General features: G+C 43.5%; 1 protein-coding gene across 1 annotated transcript; it reads right to left on the bottom strand.

Moving 5' to 3' along the window:
* Nucleotides 1-1,708: 1,708 nt before the first annotated feature.
* Nucleotides 1,709-18,636, bottom strand: LOC138973881 (uncharacterized). Its single transcript, XM_070346575.1, has 8 exons — nucleotides 18,410-18,636; nucleotides 16,508-16,553; nucleotides 7,842-7,946; nucleotides 7,494-7,559; nucleotides 5,943-6,006; nucleotides 5,644-5,706; nucleotides 4,235-4,422; nucleotides 1,709-2,991 (listed from the first exon to the last, which is right to left on the bottom strand). The coding sequence occupies exons 1-8, from the start codon at nucleotides 18,629-18,631 to the stop codon at nucleotides 2,435-2,437; spliced, it is 1,311 nt and encodes a 436-aa protein (XP_070202676.1). The 5' UTR covers nucleotides 18,632-18,636; the 3' UTR covers nucleotides 1,709-2,434.
* Nucleotides 18,637-19,603: the final 967 nt, after the last annotated feature.

The raw sequence follows: 19,603 nt of genomic DNA, 5'->3' as shown, positions 1-19,603 counted from the left end.
CTGTATTAATGGAAATCACACCTGCCACCTTAGATGCCAAAGCTTTGATTGTTTTCCAAAACAATTTAGGATCACTACTCCCTTTATCTAAAGACTCCATAATAGACTGAGAGACTAAGAAAGAGAGAGAGACTAAGAAAGAGAGAGAGACTAATAGAGAGAGAGACTAAGAAAGAGAGAGAGAGAGACTAAGAGAGAGAGAGAGAGACTAAGAAAGAGAGAGAGAGAGACTAAGAAAGAGAGAGAGAGAGACTAAGAAACAGAGAGAGAGACTAAGAAAGAGAGAGAGAGCGAGATTAAGAAAGAGAGAGAGAGAGAGAGACTGAGAGAGAGAGAGAGAAAGAGAGACTAAGAAAGAGAGAGAGACTAAGAAAGAGAGAGAGACTAAAAAAGAGAGAGAGAGACTAAGAAAGAGAGAGAGAGAGAGAGAGACTAAGAAAGAGAGAGAGAAAGAGAGACTAAGAAAGAGAGAGAGACTAAGAGAGAGAGAGACTAAGAAAGAGAGAGAGAGAGACTAAGAGAGAGAGAGAGAGACTAAGAACGAGAGAGAGAGAGACTAAGAAAGAGAGAGAGATAGACTAAGAAAGAGAGAGAGAGACTAAGAAAGAGAGAGAGCGAGATTAAGAAAGAGAGAGAAAGAGAGAGACTAAGAGAGAGAGAGACTAAGAAAGAGAGAGAGAGAGAGACTAAGAAAGAGAGAGAGAAAGAGAGACTAAGAAAGAGAGACAGAGAGAGACAGAGACAGAGAGAGAGAGACTAAGAAAGAGAGAGAGGGAGACTAAGAAAGAAAGAGAGAGAGAGAGACTACGAAAGAGAGAGAGACTAAGAAAGAGAGAGAGAGAGAGACTAAGAAAGAGAGAGAGAAAGAGAGACTAAGAAAGAGAGAGAGACTAAGAGAGAGAGAGACTAAGAAAGAGAGAGAGAGAGAGACTAAGAGAGAGAGAGAGAGACTAAGAAAGAGAGAGAGAGAGACTAAGAAAGAGAGAGAGAGAGACTAAGAAAGAGAGAGAGAGACTAAGAAAGAGAGAGAGAGAGACTAAGAAAGAGAAAGAGAGAGCGAGAGACTAAGAGAGAGAGACTAAGAGAGAGAGAGACTAAGAAAGAGAGAGAGAGAGAGACTAAGAAATAGAGACAGAGAGAGAGAGAGACAGAGAGAGAGACTAAGAGAGAGAGACAGAGAGAGAGAGAGAGACAGACAGAGAGAGAGACAGACAGAGAGAGAGACAGAGACAGACAGTCAGATAGACAGACAGTCAGAGAGACGGATAGACGGATAGACAGACAGACAGACAGACAGAGCAACTGACAACAGACATACAGACAGAGAGATACGGACAGACAAACAGAGAGACAGACAGTCTCTTGGAGACAAACAGGCAGACAGACACTGTTCCGCCGCTTTGGTAATTATGGGTGTAGCAGAACCCGCGCCGTCGGCAGAGGGATAGTTACAATCACTACTACTCTTTAAAAGTATGGGTATGTGTGAACCCGCGCCATCGGTAGTGTTTATGTAAATTATCATAATCAATTAATTCTGATGTTTTGTCATGTACACACTAAAAATTTGCAGACAGAGAGCAAATTAGGTGTGTGAGAGATACTTAAAATTTCAAAACGATACCTTTAATGGTTCCAGAGTTACAATGATTTTAGTGTGTCTCTGGGTACAGGTGAACCCAGGAAGCACGGCAAAGGTTAACAATCCCAGTTCACGTCCCTCATATATCTTTCTTATGAATTTTACTTTCTTCCGATCCAGACAATTTGAGTTTTTTCATTATTTATCTTTAATCCAGAGAATTCAAAAAGATCTCTAGTAAGTTTTAACACATTCAACAAACGATTCCTTACTCCCATCCAAATTAAGAGTTGTATTGTCCGCAAACTTACAAATATTTATGCAACTTAGTGGTTCACTAGAACAAACATTGGACCTCCAAGAATTTGATTTGGTAGACTGTGAGGAGGAGGAGGATTCCAGTGAGTATGTCAATATGTAAATAACATCAATACCACCCACACAACAAAAACAAAAAAATATGCATGCCCCAAAGATTAACTCAATTAACAGAAGAAAGTCTAGTTCAAAGCATAAACTTTGTAGTCACAAATGCACTGTAAATTACCCCCTAAGAATAGTTCTGATTACCGTGTACAGTATGTGCAGATTATACTCCTTGCAAAAACAGCATATCAAGGACCTTGTAAGCACCCACCAAGGTTATGAATCCATTTACTCAGAAGTAGCAATTAGCGTTTAATGGTAATGTACCCTTTGCATGTTCAGTTCATCATGAGAAATAGCGCTATTGAAATGACAATGGCAAACAATGTCTGCTTCTACCCAACTATAAAGATGAACACTGCATAACACTATGACCTATTGACATTTCAAGTTAGCCAACACTGTTGTCAGTTGCCTGGTCTTTCTTCACATGTCATCATCACTGGAATCCTCCACCTCGTCACATTCTACCAAATCACATTCTTGGAGGTCAAATGTTGGTTCTAGTGAACTTGCTGAAAGCGTCTCAAGCAGATGGCTTTTGGAATAAACCCAACTGTTAATGGCAATGTGCTTGGCAAAGTCCGTTGCACAAGTTTCATGGAGTTGCTCGAGTGCAATTCTCCGAGCACACAAAATGTGAAGTTCCCCGTACTGGTCGGAACTTAACGGAACGTCACAGATGAGCATGTCCAGCTTCTTTTCCTTTTTGGCTAAACATGTTAAAAAAAGGCCCATATCCTTTTTGGTTGCTTCCTCCCCCTCACATGCACGTTCAAAGTCAGCATAGGCCAGGGCTGCCTTCTGTTGCAGGTGGTTGAGTCCTGATGCCTGGAGCTGGACATACACAGGGTGGTCCAGGTCCTTCAGGTCCTTGCTGCTCACCTCACAGCCATAACTCGCCAAGTTGTCCGAAGCTTTGGCCAAGTTTTGGCTGTTGATCTTCAGCTGCTTGCCAATCCTGGAGGCCACCGACTGTCCATCTGTTAGATCACACACACAAACGTAACAAAGAGTGCTAGCTGTGAGATAAAGCTTGTCTACGAGTTGTATAAAATAAATAACTGCGGACACTGGAGCAAACTTCTAAAAAAAAAACCCTACTTTTTTTTTTATTACAAAGAAAATATATTTGCATCAGACCAGAGCAAATATTTGAACTTATATATCTTTTGAAAATTATTTATGCCATCATGGGAACAATTTTGCTCTCAAATTAAATTAAGAGGAAAAAACGCATAACAAAGATAAATTAAACTTAAAAGCGTCATTGCCATTTGAGATCCAATTTGATCTTTACAGGCACATAACTTCAATCGTTAATCTTGCTAATCAATTTGTTTTCATTAGTGCAGAAATGTGTTAACACTCATCAAATCTTTTACATAGGCCTTCAAGTGATTTTGCTACGTGAATAACAATGGGAACACAAGAGATACTTTAATCTCACAGTCTCAAAAAGTACAGTTTTGCCTGAGTGCTGCTACCAGTACCAGCAACCCCTAGTTTGCCAAACAAAAGTTTATCTTAAATAAAATAAATATAGTCTGCATTATCCAGGGATCGCGTTTACGCACGATTTTTGCGTATTTGACGCATTTTAAAAGTCGCTGACGCGTTTTTTTCGCCGCGCCGCGTAAGCCATACGCAAAAATATTGTAACTTTTTCTTGTCTTCACGCAGCGCTTTTGCTCTGACTTAATAATCACCCGATCCTGAAACTGACTATAGGGCTCGAGAAGTGACGACACACATGAAATCTGCGCGTCAAAACTAAAGTCCGTTTCTTTTTGCATCGAAGTATCGCAAACGAACGTAACGAGGGTATTTCCAGATAATGTCTTGTCGGATAATGAAACAGACATTAGCTGCTCTCCCATCTCGCGCTTCCAAAAGGCGGAAAGTGTGTCTAGTCGTATTAGAGCGGGAAACAAACTCGCAAGGCCCGAAGGTTGGAGACAGCAGGGGTGTTATTCGACAGGCGTGCGCGGAGTTCGACAGGAAAACTCGCCGTATTTAGGTAAGGAGTGTCTTTAAGTCTTTCGTGCGTGTTTTGTTTGTGTCTGTACGTGTTTTCGTAGTACGCAAAAATATTGGTCCGTGACGCGTTTTTTTCGTTTCGTTGCGTATGACTTACGCGTTTTTTAAAAAGCTAGCGCGATCCCTGATTATCTGTTAGACACAGTCAACTGTCTTTTTCCCCCAGACAAGACATTTACAAATCACCTGCATATTTTGCACGGAGGTGGTTCAAGAACTGCCTCTCTTTTGACAAAGTCAGTGCAGTGGAAAGGCTGGTGCGCACAAATTTTGCCTTGGCTTCCACTGCTGCATTCTTAGTGCTGGCATCTTTTGCATCCAGTGGTCTGTCCAGTCTGCAGCGTCTCTGAAGCTTATGTGCCTGAATGAGAAGCCTGAAACAAAATTAGGCACAAATTAAGTGAGCCACACAACAGGCTAAAAAGAAAATGTGATGTGCTTATGAAAGAAAAGCAGCTACGAAGCCAGAATGTAATGGGTTGTCCCCGCTCCTAGATGTCTTCTTTTATGCCCTCACAGTGAATTCATTAGGGCATGTCTCCTTTTCCAAGCAAGCTGCTCTAATGAACCACCAATATGACAAAAAGGCACACTCTAACACAAACATCAATAAATATACATTCAACAAGAGGCGAAGCCTTCAAGGCTCACGTAAGAAATAAACAAACAGTAACACAAACTCAATCACTCCGTCACACATACACACCCACACACACAGTAAGCTCAGGTGACACTGTGCAAGAAAGAGAGACACTTGATCTAGATCTGTCTGTGTCTGCATGTAGCCTACTTACAGGGACACGACTGCCAAATAGTCTCGGCCCGCTCAAAATAACAATGACCGAGACCACACACACCACGCGAGAGAGAAAGACTACAGGGAGGCATGCCGTCATGATGCATTAATTGACGTCAAACACTTTTGACCGTGACGTAATCTTATGCGAGCTTTATCCATAGTCTTGGATAACCACTCACACATAGACTCGGAAATGTTAAAGTTTCTACCACAGACATACACACACACACACGCACGCACGCACAAACGCACAGACAGACAAAGTTACGATCGCATAGGCTACACTTCGTGAGCCAAAAATCTCTTATTCACAAATCACCGTAATCACAAAATGAACCTACAAATTTTGATTTTGTTTCAAGTTTGAAAGAAGGGGTTGGGTGGTTGGTTGGGTATATTAGTTACAATAAAAGATTCTTCTTCTTCTGAATTCATGTGCTGAAACACTTGTTTTGTTTTTTTTTGCATGCGTGGGCCTTTCCCTGTATGCCATTTAGGCAGCCATACGCCTCTTTCAGGGGATGCATGCTGGAAGTTTCACGTTTCTATAATCCACACAACTCCGACATAGGTTATATGATCTTTTCAATGCGCCCTTGGTGTTGTGCTTGTGTGTACACACGAAGGGGTATAAGGCACTAGCAGGTCTGTACATACTTTGTCGAACCCAAGACCTTCTACTTGGGGGGTAGACATCTTATCCACTAGCCCACTGTCCGTGTCAATACAAGTTCTAAAAATGCCTTGAACCCTAAAAAAAAATTGTTAAAAAAGGTTTGCAACACATTCGACCCACCTTTCAATGTCTGCAGAAAGTTTCTCTTTTGTGTTCTCTGATTCACTTGTTTGCAGTTCAGCTCTGCAACAAAGAACAAATTAACAAGTAGATTTATCTTTGTGTTCTTAAATGTATTTAATTACATTACTATGTTATTATCACAGAAATAAAGGACTAGCTTAAACAAAAATGTGTGTCAATCACTGGTGTTCAGTAAAATTGACACACAAGGGCTTTTAACCAGACGATTTTTTCAGTTTTAATCTTTTTCTTCAAAACTTATTTGTACTTTTCCTTCACCGTCTCTACATACTTACCGTTTTTCTGCAACTTGCACAATGGTGTATGCATACTCCTCCCTCAATGTCAGCTTTGCATCACCTACAAATGACAACATATACATTTTTTAAATATTTTTTTTATCCTACATTCCTGAGAGAGACACCCGTGAGATAATAATCGTTCAAATCACACGTGTGTATATCATGAAAATGAGGTCATGTCAAGCAAGTCTGGCAGGGACCTGTATTTCGACTGCTTATGATTTCAAAGTCACCGAGACAAACGTCATTATAGAACTAAAGAATTTGCGCTCGCTAATTACCCTCAATGAATTTTTAGAACACATCACGCCACACTTTCACAGTGACGTTTCTTTGCTTTGACGTAATAGACTGCACGAGGCTTTAGAAGAGATCAAGGTTGCAAAACAAGCATCTTCAATTTAGCTGCCTCGACTGCAGGATATTTTCAGTCAAATACACGTAAGTACAGTATGCAAGATAAACAGAATACTAGATGGCTGGCCGTTTCGTACCAGATTTACACTCGTTGCTTTTTCAAATAGTGAACAGCTCGCTTTCACTCGCAGTTCAATATTTAAAAAAAACAACTCGTGTAAATCTGGTACGACACAGCAAGCTATGTAGTATTCTCTATTTATATATCAACTAAAATGGACAAAGAATGCAAAGATATTGATAAACTTTCACAAATTCTTCTGTGACAAATTTCCCTTTTATCATTAACACAACATCTTTTCTGAAAAAGGCACTTTAATTACACACAAACATGCTTCCATTTGAAACTTCGAGGTCGTCATATTGACGCCTGACCAAAGCTAATTGAAGCCCGATGGATGAAGATGAAGACTGAGAAGTTTCAAATGGAAGCATGTTAATGTTATTGTAATTCAATCTGACGACGATCTCTTTCCTGCTTTCATGCGATGGTAAACAGACAGAATTGGTTCCGTTCTGTTCACACACTACTTTCAGTCCACCTACCTGCCAGGGTCAAGTCCCAAGAAATATGTCTCTGTATTCCTATCGTATCACTCTGCTCCTGTTTTGTTTTCTTTCACATACATTTTCCCTTCTTTTTTGACAGGTTTTTTGACAGCAAACTCAAAACACATTCTTTTCATCACAAAAGCGATCTTTGGAATTGACTGACGTAATCCGGAAGAATTCATGCATCAACTTACGTCACGTATTCGACGTCATCACTTCGCATATAAATGGTCTCGGTATTTCGCTGGCCTTCATATTTCCTTGTAAAATGACCCTCAAAGCTAACCGAGACTAGTTGAGGCTGTATCAATGCGCCTCGCCAGCAGGTTGTTAATGGATTTTTTAGCGAGTGGTTATCGACAATTAATGACCGGTAATTTTTCATGAGTTTGGGCATTTTGACCAATCACAAAATCTGTTTCATTAAAACGCAAACTTGATTGAATTACAATAAAACATAAAGTTCTTTGCAGTAATGCCTTTTAAATTTTAATTCACAATGTTTCTAAAAATCATCCAGAAAGACCACAACAGTTCTTGAACCATTCACTTATTTATGGTTTCTTACATGCTCACCTCTGACGCTGGGTTGTGAGGTACAATCCTTTTGCAAAGCTGTCAACCAGTCCTTTGAAGTACCAGCTGAAAGCAATGTTCAACAACAAAATAAATAAAATAAAAAAATTATTGTCAAACTACTTTGCAATTATCTTGGAATCAAAATGACAAGTCAAATTACAAGAGAACAACACGCTTCTCAATACTGAGTCAATTATCAACAAGTAAAGGCCTGTACAGCTTGCAGATGAAAAAAGCCCATATCAAGCCAGAACACCCTAACAGAACTGAACATATTTTTATAACCATCAAGACCAAATAACGACCTTACTTTTGAATGAAAGCATTGGAGCTGACAGCACCTACCTATGTCTGAGTGGCCCTTCAGTTCCTGCTCAATGCCCTGGAAGTCAGACTGTGACCTTTGCTTCATTCTGGCTGCAGTTTCCATCTGCCTCAACAGCTTTTTTCCTAAGCAATTAGAACAAAGCAAACAAAAGTAATAAGCAAATATTGAAGTGTAAAGTAAACAAAACAAAAATAACAACACTAAAACGGCAAGAGAACCAAAAATAAGATGGAAACAAACACACCAAGACATTTTGTTCATGCAATCAGACAATATATCCCCTACATGCTTTGTAATCCTGCCATGAGGGCTGCTGCAATCAAAAGTATTGGTGCAAGCTTCTCAAGTGTTCCTCAACGCCTGAACATTTGCTCTAAACTTTGGATCTGTAATGCCGACATTGGTTACTCAATGTGTGCCAGACACAGAGGCCTAGTGGATAAGACCCTGACCTCTCACGCAGAAGCTTCAAATCCCTACTGCGCCTAATTGGTTGAAGGTTGTTATTTTTCAGATCTCCCAAGTCAAATATTAAGCAGACCTTTGAATGCATACTCCTTTTATGTGTACACATAAGCACAAGACCAAGTACACACAGAAAAGATCTTGAAATCCATGTCAGAGTTTGGTGCGTTATAGAAATAGAAAATAACAAGAATGTATCCGCTGAAATCAGCCTATGGCTGCTTGAATAGCAGGGTAAAAATCAGTCATATATGTAAAAATCCACTCATGCACAAAATATGAGTTTATGTGTGAGTTTCAGCCCATGAAAGTAAAACTAGAAGGATCCTTGTGCATGCATTTGCACACACAGGTGGTACAATTTGAAATGCCTAGTGCCTGTACTGAATGATGACTGGGAAATACAGAAATCCCCGCGCAATTGGTTTGAAAGTGAAACCAGCCTGATAACAAACAAGAAGGGCAAAGCCCATACGACTCACATGCTTGACCTTCTGCTTTACACATTTTTCCTACCAAAATACATGTGACCTTGACCCAAGGTCAAGGTCATCCAAGGTCATGCAACACAAAGCTGTTAATTCAAGACATAGGACGTACAATGGTGCTTATTGGCTCTTTCTACCATGAGATATGGTCACTTTTAGTGGTTCAATACCTTATTTTGGTCACATTTCATAAGGGTCAAAGTGACCTTGACCTTGATCATATGGGACCAAATGTGTCTCATGATGAAAGCATAACATGTGCCCCACATAATTTTTAAGTTTGAAACAGTTATCTTCCATAGTTCAGGGTCAAGGTCACTTCAAAATATGTATACAATCCAACTTTGAAGAGCTCCTGTGACCTTGACCTTGACGCAAGGTAAACCAAATTGGTATCAAAAGATGGGGCTTACTTTGCCCTATATATCATATATAGGTGAGGTATTCAATCTCAAAAACTTCAGAGAAAATGTGAAAAATGTGAAAAATAGCTGTTTTTTAGACAACATTTATGGCCCCTGCGACCTTGACCTTGAAGCAAGGTCAAGATGCTAAGTATGTTTTTGGGGGCCTTGTCATCATACACCATCTTGCCAAATTTGGTACTGATAGACTGAATAGTGTCCAAGAAATATTCAACGTTAAAGTTTTCCGGACGGCCGGACGGACGGCCGGACGGACGGACGGCCGACTCGGGTGAGTACATAGACTCACTTTTGCTTCGCATGTGAGTCAAAAACTAATAACAAAGCCAGGGCGCTATGAATTGCTTGAGTCAAATAGCCTTTTTTGTAGAGAATGGTATTTAATGTGACACATGCCTTGATACCATTCCCAATGATAAAGAGACATTGTCACTTTGACCATTAAAAAATTCCACTTGGAAATTAGTTACATTTGTGATGGTATCTGCAGTTACTGTTCTTAACTGTACAAATAATTTCTTCCAGTTTAATGGTGCTTTTGTATCAAAAACCACCACCAACAACAACAAAAAAAGCAGAGGAAACAAATAAAAACACAAATACTAATACCATGAACATTAACTATTAAGAGTTACACAAACCTAGCCTTGAAAAGCTTTTTGTAGAGTATGCAAAAAGAGCGTCATTCAGCAGATCTTCTCTGCTGCCCATGGCCATCTGTTTGGAAGCTGGTGCAAATTTTCGCAAGTAGCTCCATGTCACGTTTCAATATATCACTTAAGGTGATTATGAACCGGTTAATTACTACTAATTAACTAACCACACCACGATCCACTCTCGCAGTCATACAATTAAATAGAGTCAACAAAAGTATAAGTTTCAGACGCCTGTTTATGTATAAACTCTCCACCTCCCTCGAGCCTTCACTCAAAATATGTTCCTTTTACGTTCTCAACACGTAAAAAAACAGTGTTCACTGACAAAATGCCAGTAGTATATAGAAAATTATAGTAACACGCTGAACCCGTGTAAATATAGTTAAATGCGAATGTTCTGTTCGAAAAGCTCTAGTTCGTGCAGGGGTCACACCCCACGTTGTCACTACTCCAATGAAATCATAGATACGAAAAGACAACGGTGGTCAACGGGGTGCGTACGACATGGTGCACTTAGCTTTATCTCTGCTGCTGCTGCTTAGCCGGTATGCTGGTTAGCCGGTTCGCTGGTTAGCGTGTCCGCTGGTTAGCCGGTTCGCTGGTTAGCCGGTCCGCTGGTTAGCCGGTCTCCTGGTTAACCGGTCTCCTGGTTAGCGTAGCTTCAACAGGTCCCGCCAAAGTCAGCCGTGCAGACGTTACAGGAACACGTAACGAAGCGAAGCGAAACGAACGGAGGCTCAAAAGCCTATGATTGTACTCTCAATGGAAGCAAAGTCCGCTTCCTCCCTGGAACAGCCTCTGTTCGTCAACAGTGACCAAAAACGTCCAGAACCCCTTGTCGAATCCTTATGCGAAAGCCATCGCCGACGAAGGAAAGTTGACGACTTGTCCTCAGCAAAATACGTGGCAGAGAAAAGGAATAACTTGTGGAAGTTCCCCTAGAGTGCCGAATATAATACTCGGTGAAAAACCATCATACTCTAGAAACTGTGTATTAGATCCTTCCCCTTCTGCCGCTGGGTGTCAAGTGTGTCGTCCTTTGAGTCTCTGACAGACCACCTAGCCAAATACACGTGACTGACCTTGTCACCAAACCAGTCCAGCTATACACAATTCTGCCTCCCAAGCAGAAAAAAGACACGAGAAACTCGATCCGCGAAAATCCCGTGCGCGCTGTCAGCGAAAAACCGTCAGCCCTGTGACAGCAGAAACCCCCGCACTGTGAAACTCGTGCGCTACGAAACATCCGTGTTCATTGAGCACTGTCAGCAAACTCTGCTGTAGCCCAATATCACGCACAGGCGCTTTCTATCATACATTGACCCAGAACAGGCACTCCACTGAGTGACGCTTTCTTGGTCTCTGTCACCCGATCGTGACACACCTCCCCTCTTCAAGACGAAACCTCGGTTTCGCTCACAGTCATGTTCTCCTCTACAGCCCGAGAGAGAAAGTCAGCTCCAACATTGTTGGCGCCCGGAATGACGCGTACCGTGAATTGGTACGGTTGGAGAATCAACGCCCAGCGCATAAGTCTGGCGTTTGCCAACCTTGCAACCTGAAGATATTGCAGAGGTTGATGGTCTGTTTCCAGACAGAAAGGTCGTCCTCAAGAACGAGCAACCCCTCGTTTCACCCCTGATAACTGCAACCTTCTCTGTCTTCTTGTCTTTGTTCTTCTGGTCTTTGTTCTTCTCCCCGTAGGCTGTCCTCTCTATGTAGGCGCGCAGCAGGTTGGCGTGGTACAGGCGTGCTTTCCCGTGCATCATGATCCTGTAGTCGTTCTGGCCCACTTTCGCTGTCACCTCAAAAGGTCCTTGCCACTGCAGTTGTAGCTTGTTGTGTTTGACAGGTAGAAGTAGCAACACCCGTTCTCCAATCTTGAAGCTGCGCGGCCGTGCCTTGCGGTCGAATCCTCGCGCGTAACGCTGTGCTGCTCTTCCCAGGTTCTCTTGAGCCAGTTTGCAGGTCTCTTCAATCCTGTTCCTGAGTTCTACGATGTAGGTCGCTGTCGTCTGCACCTCCTCGTCAGCTTCTTCGTCCGTCCAAGCCTGACGCAGGATAGCCATGGGACCGCGTACCTGTCTGCCGTACAACAACTCAAATGGGGAAAAGCCCAAGCTCTCCTGAGGAACCTCGCGGTATGCAAAAAGCAATGCTGGGATGTACCTGTCCCACGTGCGTGGTTTCTCCTGAGCTAGTTTCCTCAGCATGGTCTTCAAGGTGCCATTGAACCTCTCCACCAGTCCGTTGCACTGAGCATGGTAAGGAGTGGTGAAGTGCTGCTCCAGTGATAGCAGTCGTGCTGCCTCCGCCATCACTCCTCCCGTGAACTGCGTGCCTCTGTCGGTGAGTACCTCTGATGGAATTCCCAGCCGGGACCACATAGTAACCAGAGCCTCAGCTACTCGCGTGGCTTCAATCGATTTCAGAGGGATCGCCTCTGGGTATCGAGTAGCGTAGTCCACCATGGTCAAAATGTATCTGTTTCCGTCCACAGACGCAGGCAAGATGGGCCCGATGATGTCCACTGCCACCCGACGAAAGGGTTCGTCGATGAGCGGCATCTTCTCTAAGGGGACCTTCCTCACCCTTCCTTTGGCCACCACCTTCTGGCACTTATCGCAGGACGCGCAGAAACGTCGGACATCCGTGCAGATGCCTGGCCAGTAAAAGTGGCGCCAGACACGATCCGTGGTCTTCTTGGTGCCAAGATGACCTCCCAGAATCGAGTCGTGTGCCGTTGCCATGACACCCTCGCGAAACTCGCGAGGCACGACAACCTGTTTGAATGTACCTTCTTGGTTGCTAAACTCACGGTAGAGCAACTTCTTGTCCCTGAGGAACCTTGACCTCCCATGCTTCCCGCTCAGCTTCACCTTCCCCGACTTCGCGTGCTCCCGAGGAGTCGCTAGTGTCGGATCAGATGCCTGAGCCTTCGCGAGGAGCGCGGGGGTCACGTTCCCCAGGGCAGCTCGTGCAGCAGGTAGGGGTTTGAGAGGTTTGTCCTCTCGCTCCGCCTGTGCCCGCGTGAGCACTGAAATGACGTCGGGAGACCGATAAACGGGAACCTCCCTGGTGACGCCGTCCACAAACTGAACCCGGTTTCCAATGAGCAGGTCGCATGGAGGATCGTCCATGACGACGGCCACAATGGTCCCCGTGAACAACGGGGTTACGACCTTGATCACTGCCGTGTTCAAGTCGTAAGCGTGAGATGCCTCGGCCATTCTCACCCTGATGCTGTCTCCTGTGTAGGCCATAGCTGGAACTAGACTCGCCCGAACCACTATCATGTCTGCCCCTGTGTCCCGCAGACCTTCGCCCTTCACTCCGTTAACGTAGACGTTGCAGTGGGGCTGGAAATGTTTCCTGGAGCACGGAACGCAGAGTTGTGGAATGGTGCATGAGCTCGTGACGTCCCTTAACTCCTCACTGCCAACAAAGTGAACGCCCTTCTGGTCAGCCTGTCTCTTGTGGCAGTCCTTCTTCACGTGGCCCCGCTTGTTGCAGTAGTAACACTGGATGTCAGTTCTGGAACTTGATCCTTTGTGTCCCTGATCGTCCTTCCCGTCCTTGGGTCCTGAAGAACCCGAATTTCCCGATTTTCCCGGCCGTGAGCCTGAAGATTTGCCGGAGATCGCCTGGGCGTCCTCGTGTACTCTGATCCAGTCGGCTGCCTCCTGAGTAGTCTTTGGCTGGTGCTCCTGCACGAAGGTCACCACCTCAGGTCGCAGGCTGGACATCAGTTGTTCCATGACTATGAGGTCGGCAAGGTCGTCGACGGTCCAGTTCTTCTCGGCCATCTCCACCCAGCGCCGCAGGTAGAGATTAAGGCGTGCCACAAACTGATGGCTCAGCTCGCCGCTCAGCCTCTTGCTGTTACGCAGACGTCGTCTGTAGGCTTCCGCAGTCAGGTTGAAGCGCTGGAGTAACGCCTTCTTTAGTGCCTGATAGTCTCTCGCCTCGTCGTCATCCAAAGCGTTGTAGAGCTGCAAAGCGCGTCCTTTTAAGCAGGTGCTAAGGCGGCTAGCCCACGTGGCCTCTTCCCACTTCTGGTCAGATGCAATGCGCTCAAACCGGCGTAAAAAGTCGTCGAGCTCGTCCTTGTCATCGTCGAACGTCGGCAGTCTCGTACGGTCGGCAACAAACGTCGGCGCGCTAGCCTGAGTAAGCGTACCCTTCTCGGCCTGTAGCCTAGCTAGTTCTAGCTGGAGATCGCGATCCGCCTGTTCCTTCCGGTCTAGTCTGTCACGTTCGTCTTTCTTTTCCTGTCTGTCAAGTTCGGCCTGTCGTTCGGCCTGTCGTTCCCTTTCTTGTCTGTCACGTTCGGCCTGTCGTTCCTGTCTCTCAAGTTCGTCTTTCTTTTCCTGTCGGTCACGTTCGGCCTGTCGTTCCCTTTCTTGTCTGTCAAGTTCGTCTTTCTCTTTCTTGTCCTGTCGGTCACGTTCGGCCTGTCGTTCTTGTCTGTCAAGCTCTTCTTTTCTCGTCTGTCGCTCTATGTCTTCCTTACGTTCTAACTCCTTGCGCTTAAGCAAACTACGCGCTCTAACGCGTGCGTCTCGCTCTGTCTGTTCCTCGCTACCAGGAGTCTCAAAAGTTAATCTCTTCGTAGGAGATCCCCCTGTAGCCATGGTTAGTTTTAGCAAAGCTTTATTACAAAAGTAAGTCTAACGCAGCTATAGCTAGAACACGCGGTGATGAAAGCGATGGATACAAAAATCCAGTAACCAGAAAATGCAGAAGAAAAATCCAAACGGTGTAGAACAAATCGCGTAGCCTACTTTATGGCTGCTTTTTGCGGTGAAACAAAGTGTTTCCCACAGCCGTGGCCTACTTTATCGGCTGCTTTTTGCGGTGAAACAGAGTGTTTCCCACAGCCTTGGTTAGGACAGAAGTCCTCGGACCCTTCCCCCCCAAAATTCCAACAAAGTCAAAATATGGAGAAAAATCCAAGTAAAACAGGACGGTAGAAATGTAACCTGTTACAGAATGCGAAACAACAATGTAGAGAAAACTGAGTAAAACGAATAACAAATCCGCTAACCCTGCTCAGCTCTCTGCAACGGAAAACTATGAACGTACAACAACAAAGATTCACAAACAAAGGAAAGGGAGGTAATCACAGTTAGCGCATACAATAACTCACAAATTACAATTTACATTCCCTGCAAGATGTGAATCGCTTAAGGTGTGGTATATGATCAAAACTATACAAAAAAGGGTAGCACCAAGCAGAAAATAAGTCGAGCACTGACGAGATTATCTGCTCTTAGTTATCCTTAATTGGTGGGTCTTTATCAGTTGGAAATTAACTGAGTAAATCCCGGCTTGGCCCCCATGTGTCACGTTTCAATATATCACTTAAGGTGATTATGAACCGGTTAATTACTACTAATTAACTAACCACACCACGATCCACTCTCGCAGTCATACAATTAAATAGAGTCAACAAAAGTATAAGTTTCAGACGCCTGTTTATGTATAAACTCTCCACCTCCCTCGAGCCTTCACTCAAAATATGTTCCTTTTACGTTCTCAACACGTAAAAAAACAGTGTTCACTGACAAAATGCCAGTAGTATATAGAAAATTATAGTAACACGCTGAACCCGTGTAAATATAGTTAAATGCGAATGTTCTGTTCGAAAAGCTCTAGTTCGTGCAGGGGTCACACCCCACGTTGTCACTACTCCAATGAAATCATAGATACGAAAAGACAACGGTGGTCAACGGGGTGCGTACGACATGGTGCACTTAGCTTTATCTCTGCTGCTGCTGCTTAGCCGGTATGCTGGTTAGCCGGTTCGCTGGTTAGCGTGTCCGCTGGTTAGCCGGTTCGCTGGTTAGCCGGTCCGCTGGTTAGCCGGTCTCCTGGTTAACCGGTCTCCTGGTTAGCGTAGCTTCAACAGGTCCCGCCAAAGTCAGCCGTGCAGACGTTACAGGAACACGTAACGAAGCGAAGCGAAACGAACGGAGGCTCAAAAGCCTATGATTGTACTCTCAATGGAAGCAAAGTCCGCTTCCTCCCTGGAACAGCCTCTGTTCGTCAACAGTGACCAAAAACGTCCAGAACCCCTTGTCGAATCCTTATGCGAAAGCCATCGCCGACGAAGGAAAGTTGACGACTTGTCCTCAGCAAAATACGTGGCAGAGAAAAGGAATAACTTGTGGAAGTTCCCCTAGAGTGCCGAATATAATACTCGGTGAAAAACCATCATACTCTAGAAACTGTGTATTAGATCCTTCCCCTTCTGCCGCTGGGTGTCAAGTGTGTCGTCCTTTGAGTCTCTGACAGACCACCTAGCCAAATACACGTGACTGACCTTGTCACCAAACCAGTCCAGCTATACACAATTCTGCCTCCCAAGCAGAAAAAAGACACGAGAAACTCGATCCGCGAAAATCCCGTGCGCGCTGTCAGCGAAAAACCGTCAGCCCTGTGACAGCAGAAACCCCCGCACTGTGAAACTCGTGCGCTACGAAACATCCGTGTTCATTGAGCACTGTCAGCAAACTCTGCTGTAGCCCAATATCACGCACAGGCGCTTTCTATCATACATTGACCCAGAACAGGCACTCCACTGAGTGACGCTTTCTTGGTCTCTGTCACCCGATCGTGACACTCCAAACACGCTCCATTCCCTCACCATCACAGAGACCAGCTCCAACAGTGCACCTCTGACCATAGGTAAGCTGAAACAGGAATAACAATTACAAGACATTAAATACCCAATGTTTGTCACGAGAAACTTGACTAAATGAGAAGGAGGATCAGTGTACCTGATAGAGCTAATGACTGAGCGTCTCAAGCATTCAGGATACAGTTTCAGGCTCCATCTCCATCTTGTCAATCTAACTTTCATCTTGCAGAAACAAATGGGTTCTAACAATGTAAAGTTGAACTGCTTCAAACATCTCTGCCACTGAACTTGTAATTTTTATCGCAAAGATTTTAGAGCAGAATTATGTATTATCAGGATCATTACAGATATACAGTGGTACCTCCCTTTACCACCCCTCTCTTTTACAGCTAGGGCCTTCAATATTACGACCGACTTTTCTCTGACGAATTTGTTCTCCTTCTTCGTCTTAGTATTTCTCACCTCCATATTACGTCCCCCCTCTCTAATACGACATAGGGCCCTCCATACGTGGACTACAACTTTTCCCAAAATTATCACGGGTTTGATTTACTCTAACTTATATCTCCAGTCGAGCGAGTAAGCGTTACGGACACAAACACGTGCTGAAATCCTGCGGCACCTTAACGGCTGAAGCCATGGTTTTTCATTTCTATTTCAGGTCATTACTTTATTTTGAATAGATAAAGGTCATTCACCAGATGTCTGCTTCATTTTGCAAAGAACTGTGCAGGAACTCCTACCTTTTAAACACGTAAAGTTACAGAAACGTTATGAAAGCAATCCGAACATCGAACCAAAATCGAAAGTACTGGTGATGTCATGAAATTTTGCGATGTAGGTATGCAAAGCGTGTGTAAACATTTTTGGTCTAGCTAACAATGGCGGCCGACGAATATGGGTTTTGAAATCTGGAACTGTTCTTGGTTTTTCCCGATCCATGACCGAATGACGCGACATACAATAGATTATCCTCAGAATCCCGTCAGTGAAGTTTGAAGGTGAGTAGTGGAGTGTCCTAAATTACTCAACTCTGTGGACACACAGTAGTGCAGTTGTCCCTTGAATGAGTGAGTCAAGTTTCATCGTGAAAACTGACGCTTTTGGCTACAATTTTACATCAGTTTCAACACACTGCCGCGGTTCTTATTCGCTTTGTTCCTTGCCTTTGGGACACTTTTCTTTGTTTTTAACGAAATCGTTGCTGGGTATCGTGTGTGGTATCGACATTGATGTGCATGCTAGGACCGCATGCTTTCGTTCAACCTCAGTTTGTCTATTTCAAACCTTTAACCCACGAGTAGTTACGGGGCTTCATTAAACAAGCAAGAAAACTGTGTTGGTAATTAATTGAATAGAAAACAGGTTACCATAATCGTTTAAGGAAAGAATAACATTACTTTGTGGGCGGCATCAATCAAAACACCAATGTCATTCCGGATCATTGACAGACCCGGACATAACAAAACAATCCTCTATGTCACGTTCCCTCCATATAACCGAATTTCGGTTACATTTTCAAAGACGTTAGATAGACATACCACTGTACATCAAAAACATTTAAATTTGTTATAGTTTTGAACAAACCTAAACAAAATTCATAATGTACCAAAGATATCATTTTAAAACATAATTCTAGCATCTTATCTTCATGTCCGTGACACATCAAAAAGGAAAAGTATGTGAGAGTACACTCACACACACACAATAGGGAAATGCGCAGAGCAGGCAAAGTGTGCAGAGCAGAGAAATGTGCAGAGCAGGGACAATCAATTAATTATTAACACCAGCATCACAGAACAGTTCTGTAACTCTCAAGGCTTTTTTTCTCACCAAAGAGTTTTAAATTCATTCAGAAGATTCATGAGGCATAAAATGAAATACATATATCATATATCATTTGCTTACCTGGCAAGGCATGTTGTGTGCAAAACGATGGAAGGCAGGCACTGAGAATCGGAACTGCTCCACCAAGTTGCTCATGCGGTTTTTCAAATGCTTGTGCAGCTTGCACCCAACATCATACATTATCAGTTGCTGTTTCTCCCTCAAGTCGCTGGTTCTTTGTGGCAACTTTGAAAGCAGCAGAGATGGATATGCCATGCTACAAATAAGAGAAAAAAGAAACATATTGCTCAAAATTAAAAAAAAATTAAAAAATTTTAAGATAATGTTGTCTTCTTCTTCTTGTTGTAAGCTTACTGTTCTTAGGTGATTTGTGAATAAGAGATTTTTGAGTGTATATTTATTATGGGGGCGAGGACGCCCCCATTCTATACGGATAGTTTAGAGGTTGACCATGGGCAGCGCCATTTTGTTGTGAAATACGTCATCAGTTTGTGTACACAGGAAGTTGTGACATCCGTCACCCTATGGGAGGGGTGAAGGCAACATTGTTCATCTGTAGAAAGTTGTGAAATCCGTCACCCTATGGGAGGGGTGACGTCAAAATTGGTCATCACAGAGTTTGTGTAACACAGGAAGTTGTGAAATACGTCACCCTATGGGAGGGGTGACGTCAAAATTGTTCAACAAAAACATGATATGTCGCATTGTGCAGGGTCAACTGCAACAAACTCAAACCGAGCCATTCATACCTAGCTGTATTTGAGAGACTTATATACCCGACATTTTTATTTCTTATTTTTAGCACAGGTGTAGGAAAAATCATGAACCAAAATGTTATTTATTTTCTAATTTAACATTTTTTTTACAAATATGACCATGGTCTTTTAAACATACAGTGACATTAAACATTGTTATGTTAAAAAAAAGAAAAAAGAAATAAAGCTTTTGTGCACAAATCAGAAAATACATTGTACATTTTACCTACAGGCCAAACAGTGTCTGTTGGCGGCAGAGGGCCCAGCAAGTTGCTATTTTTAGATCGATTAAAAGTTGTCAAGAACAGGCGCTTACATTTGGATGTGTCCACTGATAGTAGGTTTGGTTGTGATCAATCAGAATGATGTAGGAATAAAAATGTATGATAGTGGGGCGGCTTAGCCCACATGTTCAAAAGAATTGTGCATTTTGTTATACAAGCACCAAATTTGGCACAGATGTACATTAATATGTTGTGAACATTTTCCGATATTGGGC

The sequence above is a fragment of the Littorina saxatilis genome, linkage group LG8, assembly GCF_037325665.1.
Source record: "Littorina saxatilis isolate snail1 linkage group LG8, US_GU_Lsax_2.0, whole genome shotgun sequence".
NCBI lineage: Eukaryota > Metazoa > Mollusca > Gastropoda > Littorinimorpha > Littorinidae > Littorina > Littorina saxatilis.
This window is presented reverse-complemented; position numbering and strand designations above follow the sequence as displayed.